The sequence below is a fragment of the Perna viridis genome, chromosome 2 (genome assembly GCF_037379345.1).
Source record: "Perna viridis isolate PV_CMFRI_1.1 ecotype Kerala chromosome 2, ASM3737934v1, whole genome shotgun sequence".
NCBI classification, from domain to species: domain Eukaryota; kingdom Metazoa; phylum Mollusca; class Bivalvia; order Mytilida; family Mytilidae; genus Perna; species Perna viridis.
In genome coordinates this window covers 64,587,798-64,612,060 of record NC_142446.1, presented here as the reverse complement: position 1 = coordinate 64,612,060, position 24,263 = coordinate 64,587,798, and the positions used below count along the sequence as shown (strand labels likewise).

General features: G+C 34.0%; 2 protein-coding genes across 2 annotated transcripts; one reads left to right on the top strand and one right to left on the bottom strand.

The window, feature by feature from the left end:
• Window positions 1-2,309: 2,309 nt before the first annotated feature.
• LOC148626475 (uncharacterized) lies at window positions 2,310-10,774 on the top strand. Its single transcript, XM_088571113.1, has 2 exons — window positions 2,310-2,693; window positions 10,590-10,774. Exons 1-2 carry the CDS (start codon window positions 2,310-2,312, stop codon window positions 10,626-10,628), a joined length of 423 nt encoding a protein of 140 aa, XP_088427239.1. The 3' UTR covers window positions 10,629-10,774.
• A 3,934-nt stretch (window positions 10,775-14,708) lies between these two features.
• On the bottom strand, window positions 14,709-19,047 carry LOC148626474 (uncharacterized). Its single transcript, XM_088570513.1, has 2 exons — window positions 18,969-19,047; window positions 14,709-16,030 (listed from the first exon to the last, which is right to left on the bottom strand). The coding sequence occupies exons 1-2, from the start codon at window positions 18,985-18,987 to the stop codon at window positions 14,763-14,765; spliced, it is 1,287 nt and encodes a 428-aa protein (XP_088426639.1). The 5' UTR covers window positions 18,988-19,047; the 3' UTR covers window positions 14,709-14,762.
• Window positions 19,048-24,263: the final 5,216 nt, after the last annotated feature.

Genomic DNA, 24,263 nt, shown 5'->3' with positions numbered 1-24,263 from the left:
ACTGCTGTCTGACCCATTATGTTCTATTTTTAAAAACAACGGCCATGTTTTTTTCCACAGATCAAAAATCCAAACGGTAATTTTGTGCAGGATAACCTAAGAAACAATTATACTAACGTTCGTTGAATTCTGTACAGTAGTTTCTGAGAAGAAGATTTTTAAAAAAGTAACAACATCAAAAACAGCAAGAAACGCCCAAAAGGGCAATAACTCCAACATGGGTCAACAGATTTTCACCAAAATTTGCCGACAGATAGTTCTCATGCTGAACACTTTTACCCTTGTGTCAGAATTCGGTTCAACCTAATTAGTTAACGATTTTGGAGGTACATGTGTATTAGTGAAAACCTGCTGTCTGATCCCTATATTTATATTTAGTAACGGCGGCCATGTTTTTCTACGGATCCAGACATTCGTTTTGTGCTGGATGCCCTAAGGAACAATCATGCTAAGTTTCATCTATTCAGTATTTTTAGAAGAGAAGATGTTTGAAAAATTGTTGACGACCAAGACGACAAATGACGACGAAGGCGACAGATAAAAAAGGAAGTCGTTGTTCAACATTAACTTCCTAAAGGACGAGAAAACTCGAGAACTCAGACTTGCATTAGCCAACATATAAATAAAACGTTCCGGAAAGTTCTCAACATTTTGAATACTTAATTCATAATGCAATTCTTTACTTTCTCGAAAAATGTGTGACAATGTGACATTATTAGAACTTATAGAATAGGACAACATAGAAGAGCAATGGAAAGAGTATAAAGGGATAATAATTAGAGCATGTACAGACGTTCTGTGTAGGAAAAAAACACAACAGAAAGATTGGATGCCAGCAAACACCAACAAGAAGATCAAGATAAAAGCAATAAACAACAGCTACACAAGAACAGCAAAGGCTAAAGCACTGTAAGAGTATATCGAAGCAAACAAGACAGTAAGAGAAACGTAAGAAAGAACAAGAGAGACTACGTGGAAGCGCTAGCAGAACAAGCAGAAACATGAAGCAGCTATATAATATCAACAAAAAGTTACATGGAAAAACTAAACCACCAGAAAGACCAGTAAAAGACAAAGATGGAAATATACTGACAGAGGCAGAGAAAATAATCAATATATGGGCAGAGCACTTTGTGGAGCTGTTGAACCGACAAAAAACACCAGAAAATCAACAAGATATCCAAGCAGCAGATACAGACCTCACTATCAACTGCGAACCACCAACCAGAGCAGAGAGATAGCCACAAGACAGCTTAAGAACGGAAAGGCACCAGGGCCAGGTGAAATCCTAGCTGATGTACTTAAAATAGACCCTGTTGCATAATTGAAAAAAAATCATACAATCTATTTGGTAAGATCTGAGAAGAAGAGCACATTCCATCAGATTGGAAAGAGATCAAGCTGCCAAAGTAGGGAGACCTCAGCATGTGCTCCAACTCCAGAGGGATCACACTAATTTAACAGAGTGATCCTGGAGTGTTTGAAAGAACTTGTTGACCAAAAACTACGAGACTAGCAAGCAGGCTTCAGACAAGACCGATCATGTACCGATAAGATAGCACACTGCGCATTGTCATCGAACAGTCCATGGAATCGAACTCTTCACTTTACTTAAACTTTTTGGACTACGAGAAGGCCTTTGATAGTGTGAACAGGGGGACGTTATGGAAATTATTTCGACATTATGGAGTGCCGCAAAAGTTTGTTAACTTGCTACACAACTCCTACGAGGTTATGTCCTGTCGAATAGTACATGTATGGCAACTGACTCAAAGATTTAATGTCAAGACTGGAGTAAGACAAGGTTCCTTGTTATCATAATTATTTCTGTTCCTTCTAGCGATAGATTGGATCACGAGGAGAACACAAGAGGACAGAATAATGGGATATGGTGGAATTCAGTGGACACTGTGGAACCAGGTCGACGACCTATATGTAGACGTTGCTCAAGATCTAGCACTCCTGTCTCACAACCAACAACAGATGCAGGAGAAAAAATCACACCTAGGAAACAACTCGGCCAAAGGAGGACTAAGTAATTTCACAAAGGGAAGACGAAGATTCTAAAAGTTAACACTAGTAAAAATGAACCAGTCAAATTTGATGGTGAACCTCTGGAGGGAGTCGAGTCCTTCACATACTCTGGTAGCGTAATTGACAAACCGGGAGCACAGATGTTGATGTAAAGACCAGGATCAGCGAGGCCAGAGGAACTTTTATATGGCCTAGAAACATCTGGAGTTCGACAGTGATAAGCCAGCTTACCAAGACCAGACTCTTCAACTCAAAGGTAAAACCTGTGATATTGTATGGATCAGAAACCTAGATATTTACCAATACTACCACTGATAAGTTACGGACATTCGTTAACCTATGTCCACTGGCCAGTCACCATCAGAAATACTGAGCTATGGAGACGGACTGAGCAACGTCCAATGGAGGTAGAAATACTAAGGAGATGGAGTTGGTTAGGCCACAAACTACGTAAGCCAGCAAATAACATCACTCAGCAGGCCCTTACATGGACACAACAAGGAAAGAGGAAGAAGGAGACCACGAAGCACGTGGCGCCGAGACCTGGACTTAGATGTAAAACTGACAGGGAAAACATGGGGACAACTGGAGCAGACAGTACTGGAGAGCAGTCGATGGCCTATGCTCCAGAGGGAGGGGGAGCAAAGGGCCAAAGTAAAGTAAAGTATTTCATTCATAAATTATAATTTACGAATCTAATCAAATCGGATTTACTATTCAATCCCCTGTTAAGAAGTGGCGGGATTTAGTGGGGGTGTTAGTTCCCATTGTTAAGAAAAAAATAATATATATCTTTACCACGAATTAGTCATTTTTCACATTTTACCTGAAAGAAATTTGCACCGCTTCGTTCGACAATTAGACATACCTAGGTCCCTAACCTATCTATTTTCATCTGTCACTGTTAGGAGTTTAAACGAGATCATATAATAAGACTGATTTTGGAATCACCCACCTCCTCTTACCACTAACGTTCTAGATCAGCCTCTGACATACATTTGTATGTCTTATCATATTAACAGGTGTTAGTGGTAGATCACAGGGGTTCGAGTGACTGAAACCCTGTCTAGTGTTGGAGGTTTTAGATATTTTTATGAAATAATATTCCGATCCCATTTCTGAATCATCGCCTGGATTTTATCAAATGAGACAAATATCTGTACATTGTATATCATACCATGATAGTCTTAAAAGTTTTTATTTTTACATGTACATACGATTCTCAAAAGAAAACGAAGTAACATAACTATTTTAATATATGTTCTGCATTCACTTGACGAGTAATTGGTCGTAAAGTCATCGAAACATAGATTTACATGTAAGTACAAATTGTTTAGATTCATAGTATCGAATTCAATGATCTTCACCATGCATGCAATACGATAGAGCTCTATCAGTATCAAAAATAAAAAAAAAAGTATTTTGGTAGTGTTCGTTCACTTCGTGTTTCAGGAAAGTTCATCGAAATTCAAAACTATTTTATTAATTATTTTACATGGAACGCCTAAACTGTCTGATACACATTTGTTTACGTGTTGTCAATTTTTTATTACTTGCTGTCGTTTTATAATTACATGTGGTCATTTTGTATTTACGTTATGTAGGAACATCTTTACATTATGTCGTTTTGTCTTTACGTTCTGCCATTTCGTCTTTACGTTCTGTCATTTCGTCTTTACGTTCTGTAACTTTGTCTTTACGTTCAGTAATTTTGTCTTTACGTTCTGTCGTTTTATGATTATGTCAACATATATTTACATTATGTGGATTTATCTTTACGTGCAGTGGTTTCCTTATAACGTAAGATCGTTTCATCTTTACGTTATGTCGATCTCTAAATACTTTATGTGCATTTTCTTTTCTTTACGTGCAGTGATTTCTTCTTCACGTGATGTGGTTTCTTCTTTACGTTATGCGGACAAAAAATTCATGATGACGTGTGACCCCGGAACTTTTCGACTAGTCAGAATATATTTTTTTAATTCCAAATACATGGGAATTTCGACTCCCGCGAAAATTTGCATAAATTCGACTCTACCAGTTATTGCGTGACTAAATTTAATTTTCTACATTAATAAACCACCAACACTAATTTTCAAGAAAGAATTTTCAAAAATTGTTAAAATTTACCCCTACCCCTAGAAAACTGGTCCCAGTATCAAACATAATTTTCATTCACAGCATACCGACACAGTGAAACTCATATTTTAGGCATTCATAATTAAGATAATGATTTACTCGACATATCTGATCAATTCAAAATACTTTTTTGTATCTTTGGCTACTTTTTATACCTCGTTGAGGCAAAAATCATTTTTAGCTCACCTGTCCCAAGACCATGTGAACTATTGCCATCACTTGGCGTCCGTCGCCGTTAACAATTATACAAAACTCGTCTCCTCAGAATCTACTTAACCAATTAGAACCAAACTAGGTATGAATGTTTCTTGTGGTATCCTCCATAGAACTGAAATGGGGATTTTTGTTTCGTCGAAAAACATGGTCGACGTTACTAATAATAGTACATAGGGATCAGACAATAGTTTTTTGCATATATCTCCAAAACCGTTAGGTTTTGCCAAATTCTTTTTATTGATGAAATGATCCTTATCATAAGGCTTACTAAAGTATCCAGAGAGAAAAAAGTTGTCAGACGTTTCCTTGTTAGAGTTATTGCACTTAAAAGGTGAAAAATGATTATTGTTTTTACAGATTTTAGCCAATATCTTGAAAACTATGATAGATAGAATAAAACTTTAAATTGTTGAAACGATCCTTATGACACGACCTACACATGTTTGTGGGGATCAAACTTGTTGGATGACTCCTTGTTAAACTTTTTGCCCATGAAAGACAAAAAATATGTTTTTAGCAGTTTTCAGCCAATATTTTTAAAACTATAATAGATAGAATGAAACTTTCAATTGATAAAAGGATCCTTCTGATAAGTCCTACCAAAGTGTTCACTGAGTCAACATGGTTGGACAGCTCCTTGTTAGAGTTGTTGTCCTTGAAAAAATAGGTGAGCTATTTAGGGCCCTTGGAGCATCTTGTTTATGTTTTTTTATACTTCTAACTTCTTTTTTTCTGCAAAACGAAATAATTCACATATGTATGTATCAATATCCTGCCAAATGTCTCAGCTTTACAATGATACCAAGAAAGTTGCGGTAACACTTGGGTTTTGTATCAAAATGAATAATACAATGGAACTCTGTCTCATAGAAATCGCTTAAATTGACATATTGTTCAAGTTTTGTATCAAAATGAATAATACAATGGAACTCTGTCTCATAGAAATCGCTTAAATTGACATATTGTTCAATGTCAAAACCCCTGGAGTATTTATTCTTCAGTAAGAAATGGCTTACTAGTATTTGTTATTTATGTTCGGGATATTCACAACTGATACTTCTTGGATTCTGTTGGTGACTTGTGGCGATTTTCGTAGTCAGAATTTATAAAACCAAAACAAAAAATAATAATAATAATAAAAAATGTAAAAATAGGAATTTCAATATTCCCGTAAAGAGTCGCATAACTTTGACTCTACAAGATATTACTCGACTTAAAAGTCTCAAATTTTGAATCATTCGATAGAAATTAAATTTCCTGAATTAATAAACCACCATTAACTGATTTTCAAGAAAGATTTTTTTAAAATGTTTTAACATTTAACCCCTTCCCCGAAAGACTGGTCTCAGTATCAAGCATAATTCTCATTCACAGCATACCGACACTGTGAAACTAATATTTTAGGCATTCATAATTTAAAAGATAATTATTTGCCCAAAATATCTTAACAATTCAGGCGTGTGATTTTTTATAGGGTTACAATTACTATAAAATCGTAAAAAGTAGAATTTACAGAATTTCAGAGTTTCTTCTATATCACCCTTTATTATCTTTTTGCAGAATACCGTAGTTTAAACAAGCTTTTGTGTAATATAGTAGATTTGTATAGTGTCTAAGCTTTCAAATCGGCCAGGTAATTAATATTTGAAATTTTCCAAGTAAAGTTGGTGCAAAAATTATAACCCCTAAAAAAAACCTCAACATGAACAAAAATGTAAATTTTTAACATATAAACGGCGTACACTGGGCATGTTTCGGGCGATTGCTTTCATTATTGACAATAATGTGGTTTTTTTTTCATAAAACGGGAAAATTCATAAATTCAAACGCCTGAATTGATATGTTGAGTAAATCATTATCTTAATTATGAATGCCTAAAATATGAGTTTCACGGTGTCGGTATGCTGTGAATGAAAATTATGTTTGATATTGGGACCAATTTTCTAGGGGTAGGGGTAATATTTTTAATTTTTTTTTAAAATTCTTTCTAGAAATTTAGTTTTGGTAGTTATTAATGTAGAAAATTAAATTTAGTCACGCAATAACTTGAAGAGTCGAATTTATGCAAATTTTCGCGGGAGTCGAAATTCCCATGTTTTTGGAATTAAAAAATATATTCTGACTACGAAAATCGCCACAAGTAATCAACAGAGTCCTAGTTGTATCAATTGTGATAATATTGAACGAAAATAACAAATAAGCTATTTTTTACAATAGAATAAACACTCTAGGGTGACTGGATAGACTACCCAAGTGTATTCCGTTCAGCATTTTTCTAATCGGCGTTGTGACGTCTATTTTGCCTTTTACGGACTGATTTGAAGTTTACACCGGATCGAAAAGCTCCGGGGTCACACGTCATCATGAAATTTGTGTCCACATAACGTAAAGAAGACACCCCATCACGTTAAGAACAGAAAATGTACATAAAGTATTTAGAGATCGACATAAGGTAAAGATGAAACGACCTCACGTTATAAGAAGACCACTGCACGTAAAGATAAATCCACATAATGTAAATATATGTTGACATAACGTAATCACAAAACGACAGAGTGTAAAGACAAAGTTACAGAACGTAAAGACGAAATGACAGAACGTAAAGACGAAATGGCAGAACGTAAAGACAAAACGACATAATGAAAAGATGTTCCTACATAACGTAAATACAAAATGACCATATGTAATTATAAAACGACAGTAGGTAATATAAAGTTGACAACACGTAAACAAATATGTATCTCATCAGACAGTTTAGGCGTTCCATAATTTTACATATTTTGTTATTTCTTTACCTCTATCCAAACAAACATTTTGAGTTAGATCAATTTCTTTCAAATTGAAAGGATTTTTTCACTTTCATGTAAATTGACAGAATTTTGAAATATGTTGGAGAATGAGAATCTAGGATTTTTTATGGCGGCCTTTAGTAAGTGTTTTGAGTGTATGGGATTATTAATGATGTACATATACCCTTTGAAAGCGGGTTTCTTAAAACTGGAACTTGAATAGGATTGTAGGCTGTTCTTATCGACCTTTAAGCTGTACACATTATATTTGGGTTGCCTGTCTGACTGTCACTATTAAAGGTTTCAATTTGTTTTGCTGTCAATTGACAATTTTATTCAAAATAAATATCCTGTAAAATTAAAATTAAGTACCAAAACAGCAATGAAAGTGCTGTAAGTCTATCAACTATAAAACTTTTCTACCAGTTGTGGGCGGCATGTTAAATGCACAGCCATTTTGTTATGGCGAAGTCTCATTTTGGTGAGGAGAATGAGTCCGACTTTCTTCTGGAAAAGCGTTCAAATACATTTCTACAGTATCAATAATTTCCAAATTATTCTTAAATAAATTAATAAATATAAAATCGTATTAATTGACACGTTAAAAGACAAAACAGCGCCACCGCACTTGCGCAATCGTCTACTTTCATGTCAACAAATTTCATCACTACCGTCAGAATAGTTTTAGCCATTTGTAGTTCTGGTCTTACATTCTATGTATATACATGTAGGTCTATTTGTAAAAGTATTCTAGCATTTCGAATCATTGAATAATAGTTAAGATTTCGATATTCTCTAACTCGGCGGAGCCTCGTTAAAGATCTCGAAGTCTTATCCTTAAGTGCCTGAGATTTCTCTGTCTAGCATGCACTCTCATCGGTGACAGATTCTTATTTCTAATAACTAAAATAACACGTACAAAGCAACAAAAGTAAATAAGCAACCCGGACTCCACTAAAAACTTGGATCATGGACTAAGTTACCGGTAGGGTAAGCGTCCTCTGCATTTCTGGAAACACCCGCCGAGTTGCTCATAAAAAGTCAAGTCCGGTGTAGAAGAAAGAGGAAAAGAAAACTATGACACTTTGAACGTATCGTTTCTCGTGATCAGATGGATACACCATACGCATGTGCTGAAGGAATGTTGCCACAGATAAAAGGAAAGTTGACAATACGGAATGAAAGGATCTAGCTAATAGATGTTCTTTCTTCCGGATCAAATCAGCTATAAAATCAACCTCATAAGAGTGAAGGAATAGGTCAGAAAGTAGAGGTGCACATTTGTTCCCACTGGAATGCCGACCATTTGTTGAAAAACGCGTCCACCACACTAGACAAATATGTATTTCTGCGGAAACATACCTTTAGCACCAGTGTATTGAGTATTCATACGTTATGCCAGAGATTGCCATAACTACACAGACTTGTTTGTATCATACTTAACTTCTCACTATTAGGCTTTTGGAACAGGGTTATGTTGCTACAAGATTAAAGTCATTACTACATGAACTCGTGGTTACAATGTATCCATCTGCACCATGAAAACTTATTTGCTCAATGTTTCATAGTTTTCCTTTCCTCTTTCGTCTACACCAGACTTGACTTTTTATTGAGTAATTCGGCGGGTGTTTCTAGAAATACAGTGGACGCTTACCCTACCGATGCACTTGATCCATGTTCCCAGTTTTTAGTGGAGTCCAAGTTTCTCATTTACTTTTGTTACTTTGTGTGTATTATTTTAGTTATTTTATGTTCTTTCTTGTGTTGTCTGTTTTCCATGTCTGCATGGTCTTTGTCCCTTGATTACCACTAGAATCTTGAATCCCTTGATTACTCTTTTAAATATTAAATACATCAAATTAGGGTATTGATTTCATAAATCTATCAAGCACATTTAATGATACAACTGTTAAAAATATTATACCTCCTTATTTTGATAACATTGAACCACCAAATATCTTATTTCTGCCTCTTTGAATGCCCACCTATACCGGATGTTATAGTTATTCTTATGAGCACTCCGATCATTGAACGGTGAGGAAAAATTGTTTGGTGGAATTATGTGACAATTTGTGGAAAATTAAGATATTAAAAGTACATGTAATTTAAAAAAAAAACACAGTTTCAATTGATTATAAATTTGTGCGTGTTTCAAGGTTTTATTACAACATTAATTATTGGTAAAAACGCCACTTCCGACATTCTGATAATAATACTCTATTTATACTTAGATCCGAATGACAACTTTGGCAGGAAGAATGTTGCTTACAAAATGTACTATGTTTACACCTAATGAATTTGGTATATATACACTAGTAAGCCCCACCATACTACCAACCGCCAAAATTAATACGCAATGTAAGCAAATGATACCCTGTTACCGCCCTTATTAAATTTCTGGATCATAACTATAATTTCTGATTAAAACTCTGTGACGTGCAGATACCCTGTACCCCCCTCCCCACTATTAAAATTTCTGGAACAGAACTTTTCTTTGATTGATTTCAGGATAATCTGCTGTGATGTACAGGTTATCGAGGAGCTATATTATCTTGAATAATAGTACGCTTTTTCTTGATTTAAGTAAAAGGGTAGCCTTCACGCTAAAATTTATGACAAAAGAGAAGACTTTTCTGTCCTTCAAAGATTCACTTATTCGTCTATTTTGAGTTTTCACTACATCATATTACTTCTATTCCAGTCCATTTGAATCTCTAGATGTCTACCCCTTTAACCAAATTTTAAAAATTGCCAATTACCATTTATCCAACTATAGTTTTGGGTCAATTAAGGCGTTGTATGTTTAGCACTAAATAGGTGTCTTCAGAAAAAAATGACAAAAAATAAGTTCCTGTATGTCATTCCAACATAATAGGAGAGTGTGCTAAAATTAATTAAAATTTCAAACTTTTTTTAGATTTTTAAAAACAAAAAATGGAATAAAAACTAAAACTTTTATGAAAATTAAAGTATTATACAACATTTATATGATATTTCATATAAAAAAAAATGAATTATTTGTTATTGTCAATCAGATATTATAAAATGAGGAATAGGGCCAAATCAAACACTAATAAAGTCTTAATTATCTTAATGAAATTAAGGTTTATGTGAAAAATAATCACTTTCTATTAGTTTTAATGATTCTGTGTGATAATCACACAGAACAAATGTAAGCTTTCGTTACACTTATTATTATTGCAATAAGCCATCCAGGCATCCATGCCAATATATTCAAGTGTTCAAAGTATCATCTAATGGAACAGTGTTCAGTAAGCAAACCTAAGCCGTCAATATTGGTGTATTCAGGCCCTCAGTCAAAATTTTAATCAGTCAAAATGGCAAACGAACAAGTCAGAGCACAGCTTATTTCACATGCTCGTGGTCACTACCTAGCAATTTTTCTTACAGATACACGGTGAAGACCGGGAAACAGGGACGAGACGCTGAACCTCTACTGGAAATGTACCGAAAAAGACTAACACCAAAGACAACTTAGTAACCAGCTTTCCCAGGAATCACAACCACCCAACCTCTGAAGCCGACATCAAAGCTAAATTCTTCCAGTCACACATCCAAGATCCTGTCTAGATCCACTGCCAACTCTCTATACGACAGTGAGATAATACAGTTTCTCATCAGGGAATGGGACGATGACACCAGATAAATCGTTGAGAAGATACCAACTTTTCCTGCCCGGAGTTCTTTGTGTATGTCCGTTAACATTTTCCTAAATTTTCTTCAGAGTATGTCTTGATTAAAATTTACTGAACTTTGTACCCAATACAAGGGGATCTATATTTAGTGCCTGTAGTTACTTTGGTGCAGGTGCAATTTGAGAATAAAAAAAATGATTTAAAAACTCAAATAATTAAAAATTACCAAACACTAATCTGATTCATAATCAACTCAAGTCCAAAATAAATCTGGCAAAATAGATATTCCACCACCAGAGCAGCTGGTACAGCAATGGTCCCGACTTAGTACAGGCACTTCGAACGAAATGGTGGGTTTTGAGGGCTTTGCGCGATCATCGGATCTCTTGACCGTTGTTATAATTATAGCGATGTGTAGACGGTCCCAAACATGTTTCAATAAATATAATGTACTTTGTAATTGTTCGCTGAGCCACTGTGACTAATATGGTCTTGTCATGTGTAACATTACAATTTTAGACTAGCTCCTTAAGGAGGTAGACCTAGGTTAAGGGAAATAATTCTTTAAATCAGTGATATGTTTGTATCATATTCAATTTCACCAAAGACTTTCAAGCTTTTCTTTAAAAGAGAAATGATGCTTACATAAGATGATTGTAAAGTGGTGAATACAAACGTTCCAGCGATGAAGCATATTGGTCTTGTCAATTTACAAAACAGGTCTACGACTGCTTTAAACAGCAAAATCACAGGTTTACTTGTATTTGGTCAATAGCCATTCTACTGGATTGAGAACTGGTTGCAACCATGGGAGCTTGCCTAAAACACCAGCCACATACTATCGCCATGTGTATTTGGCCGATTAATTTTCTTTCGAGAGAAATGCCTGTGGTTGCTACACATCTGTTTTAGTGATTGAAAAAAGATTTGCAAAACGGATATTTCTATTCGAACTATTCTAAGCAACTGTTACAGTGGAAACTTATCACTCAGTTCAAGCATTGTTTTTATAATTTCGCAAATATGTGGTCAAATTCATTGAAATACCCAACTATTTTAAGCATTAGGTTGAAATACTCAGCTATTCTAGGCATTTGCTTCACATTACCATGCTTACGTTGCATGGAGATTGAAGGAAGTTGCGCTTCTGTTTTGGCAATACGGTAGAAGATTATTCTGACAAAAAACTGCTTCAAAAAGACATTTCCATATTTTTTCCTGGTGAAAAAGCATATGATTAAATTGTTTGGACAGCATTTCCTTTTTGAGGAAATTGTATATTGTTAGACGCCTTGGAAACCTTCATTTGTACATTAATTGACGGAATGGATTCTACCTAACAAATGCCAAATTTTCACTTCAATTTTGGGTATTAAAAGTTAAGGATCTGATTTTTATTCTCCAACGGAAAGTGCGTATTGTATTTTTTGTTGTTGCTGGGTATTAATGCAAATAATTTTTTTTTATTAAAATATTATTGTCAAGTGTAGTTTCTTTTCTATTTTCTTTAATTTGTCCAGCAATTTGAAGTACATTGTATAATTGACTACGTTCGAATATTTGCCTAAATATGATCAAACTGCCAATACAATACGAAATACACAACACGCCAATACGGAATTTAGCCGTCCAATACGGCTTTTTCCTGCCCATTACGTCATATTGGCCTAGCTAAGATCAATATTGGCCTAGGTTAATATGACGGACTGGACTAGTTAGACAATAAAGGTATAATTGTGCAAGGTTTTCCATATTGTCCGAGTTATTGGTCTTCGGCTAGTCATATTGGACATTGGCTACGCCTAAGTCCAGTATGGCTAGCCTCAGACCAATAACTACGCGTATGCCAATATGGAAAACCTTACGCAATAATACTATAATACTGCCTTCGCAGGAATGGTGAATTTGGAAGCGAGAATAACCTAAAGATTATCACGATTGCCAAAGAACGCCTAGATTGCGATTGTGCAGAACTTGTCCGGCGCATGAGTTCACCTCAAGCGTTCTTGGCACGAGTTATTTACGATAACCAATTTTAGAACATATTATCCTATTCATTATTTTCTTCGTTATTTATCGATATTTTAAATATGAATTTTAAGCTCTGTGATTGGCGGATTGATATCAAAATTTTAGCGTGAGAAAGCCCGAGAGTAAAACTAATTTATTTCAGTGTTAATTATCGATTTTTTTTTACACTGGGAACATTTGATAAAACACTACTATGTAGATCTAAAATTATGTCTTATTCTTCTTTCTAAACAACCCATTCAAAATTTCATGGTTGGGAAATAAACTAAACTAAAAAGATAGGTGAAAAAATGTATTCACAAATCTGGTCTTGAAAAAAGGTACATTTATTTTGATTGTATGATTTTGTGGAGAGTTTACACTATGAATTTTGCAATGAAATAGACTTTCAGTTCTTGGGTAAAGTGTTTCTTTGATCTTAACAAATTGGAATCATTTCTTTTTTTTGTGGGGGGGGGGTGGGGGGGGGGTCAAAAAATGATCTGCAGCATTACCCTAGAACTGTAAAAAGTTCTAAGGAATATCTGCAACTATTAGGTTTTATGCGCATTAGAAGTTTTGTTTACTATTGGAGTGACACACTTAATTATTGCACCAATAACCCATTGCTTGTGTTTACTTACACCTTAATCTGGGACATGATTCTGAATCATTTTCATGTTTCACTGTTTCTTTTACTTGAAACAGAAACATGAAATCGAAACATTTGAAACATAAGTGATTGATGTTTCAAACTGAAACACAAACCGAAACCGGTCCCGATATTATTTTGCTTCGCTACCAAGATGGCGCAGATCAGTGATGTTGTATTTTGGAACAATTCTACATAGCTGCTGCATCTATTGCCATCTTCACGTTTGTTCAAAGCAAGTGGGTATAAATATAATGGAGTAAGAAATGGTTTGGAGCTAAAACTAACAGTGTCACGAATCAATCTTGTTTTCTGTAGCTCAAAAAAGGAAAAGGCAGCAGCAACTGTTACTTGCTCTTTGGAAGCCATTTTGTTACATTTGAAACATGTTTGTTTTGATAGAAACTGAAACATGTTACAGTTTCTCAAATGTTGTATTTTTAATCACCGAATCATGTTTGTTTTTTGAAAAATTGCACTGAAACATTTTTCAGATTCAGGTAAAAGAAATGCGCCCCTGGTCCAGTTCATTTGTTGATTTGATCGTGGGTCCTCCAACAATAAACGAAAATTCAGCTTCAAAGGGAATTTGAATTTAGAGTATATTATAACCCGTTACAATTTATACTTGTTTATTTTTCTGTAGCATGCTTCTGTTCTTTAATGTATCTTATGTTAATGTTACATCCTTTCCATTGTCAATGTTCAGATTTTTCTCACATACATGTATGGATTTGTGTTTAATTTCAACACGGAATTACGCGTAGAAAATGTAAATTTGTCAGTTTTAGCTAGTTTTTATAGTATAAAAATTTCCATATCGTTGGACTATTTTAAAATGGTAAAACATAATTTGATACTTATGGTATGGACAAGCCATCCTGATACTTCAGGATATTTTTTGTAAACCTGCCTTCCGATATAACATGTTGGGAATTTTCTGGATCAAGCACAGACTACATATACATGTATGCACATATTACATTCAGATTAGAATTACTGACCTATATTTATGACTTGTAAACTGAAGGTATTCTGGTAGCTTGCGATATTTAAGTCAAATACATGACCTATACCGTACTTCATCGAGATATTTGTATATATACTGCTTATTCAATCTTGATAAAAATCATAAAAAAACTTACTGGGTATAATTAAATAAAGTATCAAAGACGAATACTGTGTACTTTTTGAAACATAAAAAAACAAATCTAATTTATAAATAATTTTATTACCGAACTAAGATCTGATTCACAAGTGTTTATATTAACCCCACATATGGAGGTTGAAGTTAGGGCATCTGTTGACATATTTGAAGCGATAGCTGTGATAGTAGTACCACAGGTCATTGCCACATCGGATGACACCAACACTGCAAGCTCCGGACTTGTTCAGACTATTGTAAATAGCCTGCGCGGTTCGTCGGGCAGTATAGTAGCCGGTAAACCAGTTTCCTTTCCTTTCCGTGGTAGCAACGCTTTTCATGTCCCTTTCGGCTCTAGCTAAATCCATTCTACCAGAGTATCGGTCTTTGCTAGCTACTATGAAGTTACGACCATGAACACGGAAGCGGATATGGCCAGAGCATACTTGTACCCAATGGTTATCGCTACCAGATATGGGGTTATATGCAGCAACAAACCAGTGTCTCCAGTAGTATTTACCGCTAATGAACTGAAATAGTGCTTTTACGAAATCTTTATTAGATTGAGAGCTTTTTGGGTGGTCTGCAGCATATTCATTAATATCCGTTAATAATTGACTGTGATAACGATCTCTACAGGTCCTATCAGCTGCCTCAAAATTACGCTGGACTTCTTTAACATGATTCTCTAAAACTCCCTTCATATACTTCATCAGAGTGTCTTGCTGTTGAAATGCATAGTATGACAGTTCCATCTTTACAGCTTGTAAATAAAGCTTCATTACGCCCATCAAAAATTCCTGGGTTTTTCGGCGATCATTTTTGGTATAACGCATGACGGAAGTAGCCAGATTTTCCTGAAACACTCCTTGCTTGTGGATAATGGCTTGGTAAAGCTTAGTTCCAGAATTTTCGAATGTCGAGGGATAATTTTCGATAAAGTTTTTGCTAGCACTATTTACTCCACTCTTTGGTACGCCATACAAATATTTGTATCTTTGAGACATAGCAAGGATTTTTTGTTCTAACTGACCAAAGTTCACTCTTACAGCATTCCAGTCAATTAATCTTTCGACATCGTTGAATCGATTATCCAATCTGTCAAATTTGTTATCAATGTTCGCCATAATATCTTTCAGCATATTCATGACAGGATCTTCGACAGGAATGAATGCCATCACTAGTCCAGCAAACGGTCCGATTGCCCCAAGATAGGGACCAATATTTTTAGCAATTTTTGCTAATGATTGAGTAAATTGTTTGCTTTCTAACAACTCAGCTACAGATTTTCCAAATTCCAAGCCAGTGGTGATCTGGTTCTGTTCGTCTGTATTTAGGCCTTCAGCAAGAGGACTTGCAAGAACTGCTAACAGCACAATAACCGGGAGCACTGAAATATAATTTTTAAGTAATGATTTGAATTAAAAATTCTCAAGGAGGTAGATCTAGGGTAAGGGACACAACTCTTACAAATCATTGGAACGTTTGTATTCAGCATTTTAAATCAATCTAATGTAAGCATCACAGTAACTGGTGGATTTCATTCTATTTCAATTGAAATTTTATGATATAATCAAAGATTTCAAGTGTTATGTTCCTTACCCTAGGTCTACCTCCTTAATACGAAATATTTTTCTATAATCTGTATTTTGATATATATTGTTATTAAATCCGCATTTAGTCTTGTTGTAGATATTGTTTCTGTACTTTGTGGGGAATAATAGGGCGTGTTCCAGACATGATAAATCCTATTACACAAAATTGTGTTCAATGTACATCCGAAATTGTTGATAAAATGCAATTTCAATATTTATCAAATTAAACAATAATCACAGAAGTTATATAATTGCTATTTTTTTATGCTAAACACAATTATAGCGAGTATGTGAGTGATTAAGCCGAAATGAGCATCGAGAATTCAAATTTAAGACAAAAGTCAAATATATATATGCCTAACCAATTTTACTTTTAAAATTACAATATTCAGGCAAATGTTTTAAAGATAAGACATTTGAAAATTCGTTTTTTTTTCTAGAAGACCCTTTTGTGCTAACGTTGGTGTAGTCGAGGAGCATGCATAGAGCATGCTTAATATACACTTCCGCTAGGAAAATTTTGTTCTACCAAGCCTTACCTCGCGGAAGTGTATATTGATCATGCTCACCAACTTACCATAAAAGGGTCTATGGGTAAATCTAACACGTGATTACAGATCTTTCTTTAGCGTCAACAGTGAATGCAGTAACCAGATCTAACTAAAGTTCGTTCGAAATTTAAAAATCTCCGAAAAAATTCTTATTTTTTTCCAAAACTTGTTTTTATCAATTGCTCTTACTTTTCTATTGTGTATACTCACGCTTTATATATTGTAAGAATTTTACTCCGACTTGTGTCCTCAATTTTGTCTTGTACAAAAATGTAATTATAATGAAATTATAATTCAATTTTGTCTTTACCACTTTTTAAATACTTTGGATAAATATTTTAGACAATCACGTTGTTGTACTATATGAAAAAGCTAGCCCACATCAAGTACAATGTACATATAAAATATAAATGAATGTCGGTACAGGTTTACACACGTAGAAAGCACGAATGTCATCTTTCTATACTATCAGTTATATCACATGATTGTGGTTATATATTCGAACTTTACTCTTTCGGCTCTCCTTGCCGATGGACCCCTTTCGCTTTGCAATCAGTTTTTTTTTAAAGTATAGACCCTTATCATTTGTGCGAATTCAGCAGAAGTTACATACATGGGTAATTTATCTAGGTAGACTTGACAGATTATATATCGACATCTATTTCGTGTATTTAATGCATTTTATTTGTTGATATTAAATGAAATTATATACTGGAAAATTACAATTTAGTAGAAATAATTCAGTTCAGGCATGATATTTCAACAGAAACAAAAAATTGCGAAAAGGACAGTTAAAAGCAGCTTTAAGCATACTAAAAAAGTATGTATTTTAATTTTCATAAAATTCTAAATAGTTCAGCGTTATCGAGAAACATGTCCAACTTGCTATTTTAGCCACTGATAGTAGGTTAGATTATAGGATATGAATGACTTTGGGCCGGTTCATTCAGCGTAAACCCACCCGAAGTCATTTGTATCACATCTAACCAGCAATTGAAACGATCCTTCAATAAAATTAAAATTACATTAAGCCTGAAAGGAATGGAATTTTGTTGAGATAAATTTCAGGAAATATTTCTGCAAGTTCATATGTACTATAAAAAGGATCTTCAGTAAATATTTTGAAAAAAGAATTTGAAAGGATTTATGAAACTCGGACGGACTATGTATCGCTCCATTTGCTTATTGGTTGTGCTGATGAGGGTGTGATTTAAAAAAAAAGTATGATCTTTAGAATTTAGTATGCTTAAAAAAGCCATGAAGATTCATAAGCAGATTAAGTAAACAAAAATATGTTTTTTTGTTTTTTTATGCAGTAAGTTATATCAACTAGATATGGTGGGCGGGTTCTCTTCAATTATGAAGATGTCTTTGTTTATGTATGCTTGTAATGAGCAATGTTTCTATCTACTACATATAAAAATATAAATAAAACGTATGAAAAATTGATGTGCCCAAATATCCGGCTCATTTTTTCTATATTTTGTGCCTATACCCTGAATATTTACCATTTTAGTGGGAAGCGTACTTCTTACGTCAATTACATGTTCTTAATGGTGGGTGCCGCAAAGCTTTTGCGCCAGTCCACGTTATGTACAGTGAATGTATTAAAGATGCATTCTATGCAGAGTATACGCATCGCTGCATTCAGGAGTAGACAATTCCGAGAATGAGAACTTCTCTATATTGAAGCTACATAATTTAAACTTCATGTGTATCAAATTGACTTTGACATGATATAAAAATGATTCCAATATCTATCTGTTGCTCTTTAAAAGATAGAAATTAAACTACAAATGTATACATTAAAATGTCTCACTGCAATAGTTATATACTGCATATTCCCGGTCCGGATAAGGGAGGAGAGTTTACTAATTGTACTCTAAAATGTTTGGAATTATACCGTACTTTATTATAAGTGGCGCAACCAAATACAATAATATATACAGGCGCAAGTAGTAAGTTGTGGTGCAAAAGGACGCAAAACTGCCACAAACGGATATATTTCAGAACGCATTTCACAACAATACTACAGTAAAACTGAATTAATTGTTAAAACAGTTTAAAAAGAAACAAAACGGGGATATCTCAAGTCTCGAGCATGTTATTGCATCACAAAGAAACTGAGAAAATTCGAAAATAGAGAATTCCGTACTGAACTAAAACATTATTAAAGACTTACCGGACATGGTGACTTGCATGACCTCTTCCGTGGAATAATTCGGTGTCGTTTGAATGTCCCATCTTCCTTATATAGCAACCTTAAGCCCGTAAAATCGTGCAAAGTAAGCGCGGGAGAAAGGTATTACGCGCCTTATTCCAAACAAGTCGAGATGTATGAATACAGATCATAATTATCTTTTGATTTTGCAATTCAAAATCGGTTAAAGTTGTAAAACTGGTTACTTAGAACCATATTTATAGAAAAACACGACATTACCACGATTACTATATTTGGTGAAGAGGACAAAATTTAGACATAATCAATCTTACATGTACTAGAAGAATTAAACAAAGAGTAATTATAATTTTATTTTAATATTAAACAAAAGATAGTTGAACTTAATGGTATAAGTCACAATTAAGAATTGTTACAAATTAAAACTTTTTCTTCTGAAAATTTAAAAGTAAATGGAAATTCGAACATTTTCACATGGTTTCTTTGTGTAATTGAATAATATAAACGAAAATTATATGAAATACATTCCATTTACACATAACTGAATTGGGAACTTAATATTACATTTAATATTTATATTATCAAATATTGCTTTTCTTAAGAGAAGAACAAACATTTTTGTTCAAAGAATTTTCTTATGCTTATAGTTGCATTGAAAATCAATTGCAGATTCGAAATTCTGATTGGACAATTTCCTACCCGATTACTGGCCACGCCCACTTCTCGGTTTTTAAATACTTATTTTTCCGTAGGAATTTGAATGAAATTGGTAAACATCTAACTTCAATAAAAGCATGTATCCTTGCGTTATTATTCAATAGTTTAAGAAAGTGGCACGTTAGAAGACGTAAAATTCTGAATTTCAAAATGGAAAACATTTTTTTTCTCTGAATATGATTAAAGAGACAAAAATATCATTTTCTTATCTATTCGATAATTAAATAATGATATTTATTTAAAAGGCGGGGGTCGGCAAATTGTAATTTTGGAATAATAAAATATAATTGACCCCCTGAAATAAATTTGCAAAACATTTTGACCCTCTTTTCAAGTACATTAAAATATTTTGACCCCCCCTCTTCTGTAGTTTCATGCTTATATTGATCACTATCTGTTCATATCGTTCCACTTTCAATTGTCAATATAAATGTTTACATCAAAATGTGTGTTTTATTATAAATGTCAAAGTTGATTCTACAGAAGCCGATAACGGCCATATTTTTTTCGGGATTTTTCAAGATAATATAACTTGAAAATTCAAGAAAGTTTCTTGAAAAACCAAGATGATAACTTGAAAATTCAAGAAAATACCTTGATTTATCAACTTATTATCTTGAAGTTTCAAGAAAAACCCCGAAAAAATGTCGTAGGCGTTTTCGGCTTCCGTATGACTCCTACAATAATTGTTAACAATTGAAAAAAAAATCTTGTGCAAGCAGTATGTAGACATCAAAAATATTCTTTGTTCCCTTTAATTGAATATGCAAGTGTAGACATAAAGGCCAAGCAAAATAATGCTGTGATTCCTACCTGAATTTCATTCTAAAATAATCAATGGTATTACATGGTTTTTGTTAGTAGAAAATATTTTTGTTAGAAAAAAACAGTGACATTTAAATAGATTGTTTTGAATAATTTAAGAGCACAGTGTTGAAATTGTGGCTATTTAAGTGGTAGTCTTTGTAAGAATCATGCAAAATCTGTAAAATGTGGTACACCCCAAAAAGGCTAAATATTTTTATTTTTGTAATTAGTTGTTTGATGGGTCTTTATTGTCAAATGTGTAATTATTCATTCCAACCTGTCTGCTCTTAGAGGATAATTAACAAAATCCAAAAGATTCTACTATATTTGAGTGCTGTTTACAGAGTTATCTCCCTTAATTTTGCAGTGCATTCTATATAATTTTTTTCTTTTAAGAACACAGGTTTATATGAAAAACTGAATGTTAATTTCTGTTTACCATGGCAATTCAAACAAATTATCAAAAATAAAAACATGTAGGATTTCCAACCATAAATCACATTTTGCATGATACTTATGTTGAGTGCTACTTAAATTATAATTCTTACAAATCTTGCTTAGCTTTTGGAAGTAAAGTTCCACTATTGTGCACATAAGTATGTAGAATAAATGAATTGTAGAAAAAATAAATATCCCCATTGACAGTTAATATCATATATCAAAATGTTTGTTGCGGACCTAAAAATACCTGTCATTCATAATAAATGTAAAACCTTGAAGTGTTATTATGATTAAGCGTCAGTCCCTGTAAGAATCAGGCAGTGGGTGCAACATGGTATAAAAAAAAACATCATTTTGATAAATTAATTTGGCTATTTGATTATTGTCACCATCAGAATCAAGGAAAACAGACAAGATTTTCCGTATCATGCTGGACCATTGAGATACAATTTCATTGAAATGCACTGAAAATGAGCATTTCAAGAGCAGATAACTTTGTCAAAACCTAATTTTTCTAAGATTGAAAATTTTCTGACCACATCCAACGATGCAGAGATCAAATACTGGTCTTTTCAAATAGAGAAAGCATAATCATTGAGTGATATTACATATTGTCAGATCGGTGGGGTTTTGAAATGCATGTTTCTGATTCTGATTTTTCCCATTTTGCCTGATACTTATAAAAAATACACTTAATAACACCCACTTTTAAACAAAAATATAGAGGTTTTATAATTGTCTTTTTTGGTTTAAAGTTTATATTGAAAGATTTTTATTACTATTAATCTAGTCAACGTACTACATTGTATTCATCCATTTGAAAATTTTATTTCATGTTGCAATTATGTTATTAAAATTTCACAAATAACAGTCAAATACATCAAGATATTTTACAGGGCAATGGGAGGGAACACAAATGACTGGGTGAAAGTTATTTACCAGCTGACAATTTTTAAAATTTTATTTGTCTTTTTTTTTAAATTTTAGGCGCAAAGATCATGGGAATGCAAAAATGCGTTTGTTGCATCTGAAAATTTATTTTAAACCAACAATTTACAATAAAAAAATATGTACAGTACTAGAATATTACATGTATCTCATGAACAACATCTATAGTGTCCACCTGGTTCGTACTCTCTGATTCTTTTCATTCGTAAGAATAGATAAATATGGGAACTGTCTGAGACACAACGATCATATATTGAGTGAAAAATTAAGGAATAATTATGGCTCAATATCAGAAGTGACTAGTACATTTTATAATAATTTATTTAGTGCTTTAAAAATCATGACTTCTAGGGCCTAATCTAGACTTTAATGACAAGGATAGCTTTGAGTAAATTCTGTATGAAAAAATAACATTATTGACATTTTTGTCTATAACTGTAATCTCTTACAAAATATTTCTTCGTGAAGTAAAGTCAGACAAAGAAAGATTACTTAAGTACATAAAAAGGGTTTATATTGATGATACCTCTCCATAGATGTCTTTTTGCTATAGACGTAATAACATGACACCAGCTGTAAATACCCAATCAAGTTGTGAAAAAAAAACTTTCCATACTTACCAATACCCAACTGATCTGGTTCTGGGCTGACCAATATACACCGGTCTAATATGGGGATGGCATTTGCGTTAAGTGCGATCGAAGCAGTAAGTAGGTGTCCATTTAAATGATTTCATGTCATTTACCATTTTTGTTAAATTTGATTAAAGGATAATTTCATCTGTGGGGCCGGCAAAAGATGTTCCAAATGTTAGTCATTTTATATGTCGAATAGGTCCGGGATCGGCGAAGAATGCCCTGTATTACATGTACCTTAAACAGAAAGGTGTTTTTAAGTCACTGATATTTTTAGCGACTTCCGGCACTCGTAATTTCCATACTTTATATATTCGTATTTAATTTGTATATTTATATATTACTACTATGCGTTGTGCTGCAGATCTGTGCCGCGTTTACCGCCATAGTGTCATAGTACTAGCTTCATTAGAGATAAAAATGTACCTCTTAATTACCATACACGTGTGTTCAACATGTGTTTCTAGCTTGTATGAGTATCAGAACGGGAAGTCAACATCCCTTCAGCACCTGCGTATGGAGTGTTCATATCACAGCTCATACGTTATGCCAGAGCTAGCCGAAACTACGCAGGCTTTTTGTATCGCGCTAGAATTCTAACAAGTAAGCTTCTGGAACAGGGTTATGTTGCTACAAGATTGAAGTCATCACTACAGAAGTTTTATGGTCGTCATCATGAACTCGTGGATCGCTACGGTGTATCCATCTGCACCATAAGAAATGATTTGATCAACTTGTCATAGTTTTCCTTTCCTCTATCGTCTACCCCGCACTCGACTTTTTATGAGCAATTGTGTGGGTATTTCTAGAAAAGCAGAGGACGCTTACCCTACCGGTGCACCTGGTCGATGCTTTTGGTCCATGGTCCACAGTTTTTAGTGTAGTCCGAGTTGCTCATTTGCTTTTGTTACTTTGTACTGTATGTATGATTTTAGTTACTTTATGTTCTTTGTTGTATATGTCTGTTTTCCATGTCTGGTCTTTGTCCCTGGATTATATTATGTTGATTACCGCTATAACCTTGGTTCCCTTGATTACTGTTACATAAAATGAATGGTTAGCATATAACATTACCCATTTTCCGAATCAAGCACAGGGGCTCGTTACAAGACTCTATTAAAAATGCAGGTCATATTCATTTAGCAGGGCCCCGATATCTATAAATTATCATTGCCAGTTATTTAATCTGGTTCCCTGGTCAATATCATGAGCGACACAAAGATCGCTAAAATGTACCTCTTTTAAAAATATGATACACATGTCTATGCGGACGCGAAGTTAAAAGGATGAAATGATCGGTTAGCATTGAATGTAATATTACTCAACTCCCGATTCGAATACAGTGGCTCGTTACAATTAAGTGACTATATAGGTCATATTCATTATCAGTGGCCCGATGTCTATATATATAGGCTAGAAACCATTAATTCTACTTCCCATAGGCTTCTATGCAAATTTCACAATCTTCAATGGCTTCTCTGGACTTTACCTTAACTTTAACCAGCAGAGGACTATATATTAGCATGATTCTACATATGTCAGCTCACAATCCTCAGAATGGCATGTGGGGTTAGCAGACTTGCAGTGCAGTACTGGTCACCGGAAGTGAAGTGTCTATAAATAACATGGGAAATCCAAGTTTTTCACAAGATAGGGGTATATTTAGAAATCATTATGGAGATTAGGCTTCACATCACAAGAAGCAAAATGCACCTATAAAATGTACAGAAATGTTTTTCCTTTCAGAAAC

What these genes read in the sequence shown, in the direction of transcription:
- LOC148626475 (XM_088571113.1), top strand. Translation starts at nt 2,310, where the DNA reads ATGGATCAGAAACCTAGATATTTACCAATACTACCACTGATAAGTTAC. An exon ending in GAGCAAAGGGCCAAAGTAAA is followed by an intron (nt 2,694 to 10,589) that starts GTAAAGTATTTC and finishes TTTTTCTTACAG; the next exon opens with ATACACGGTGAAGACCGGGA.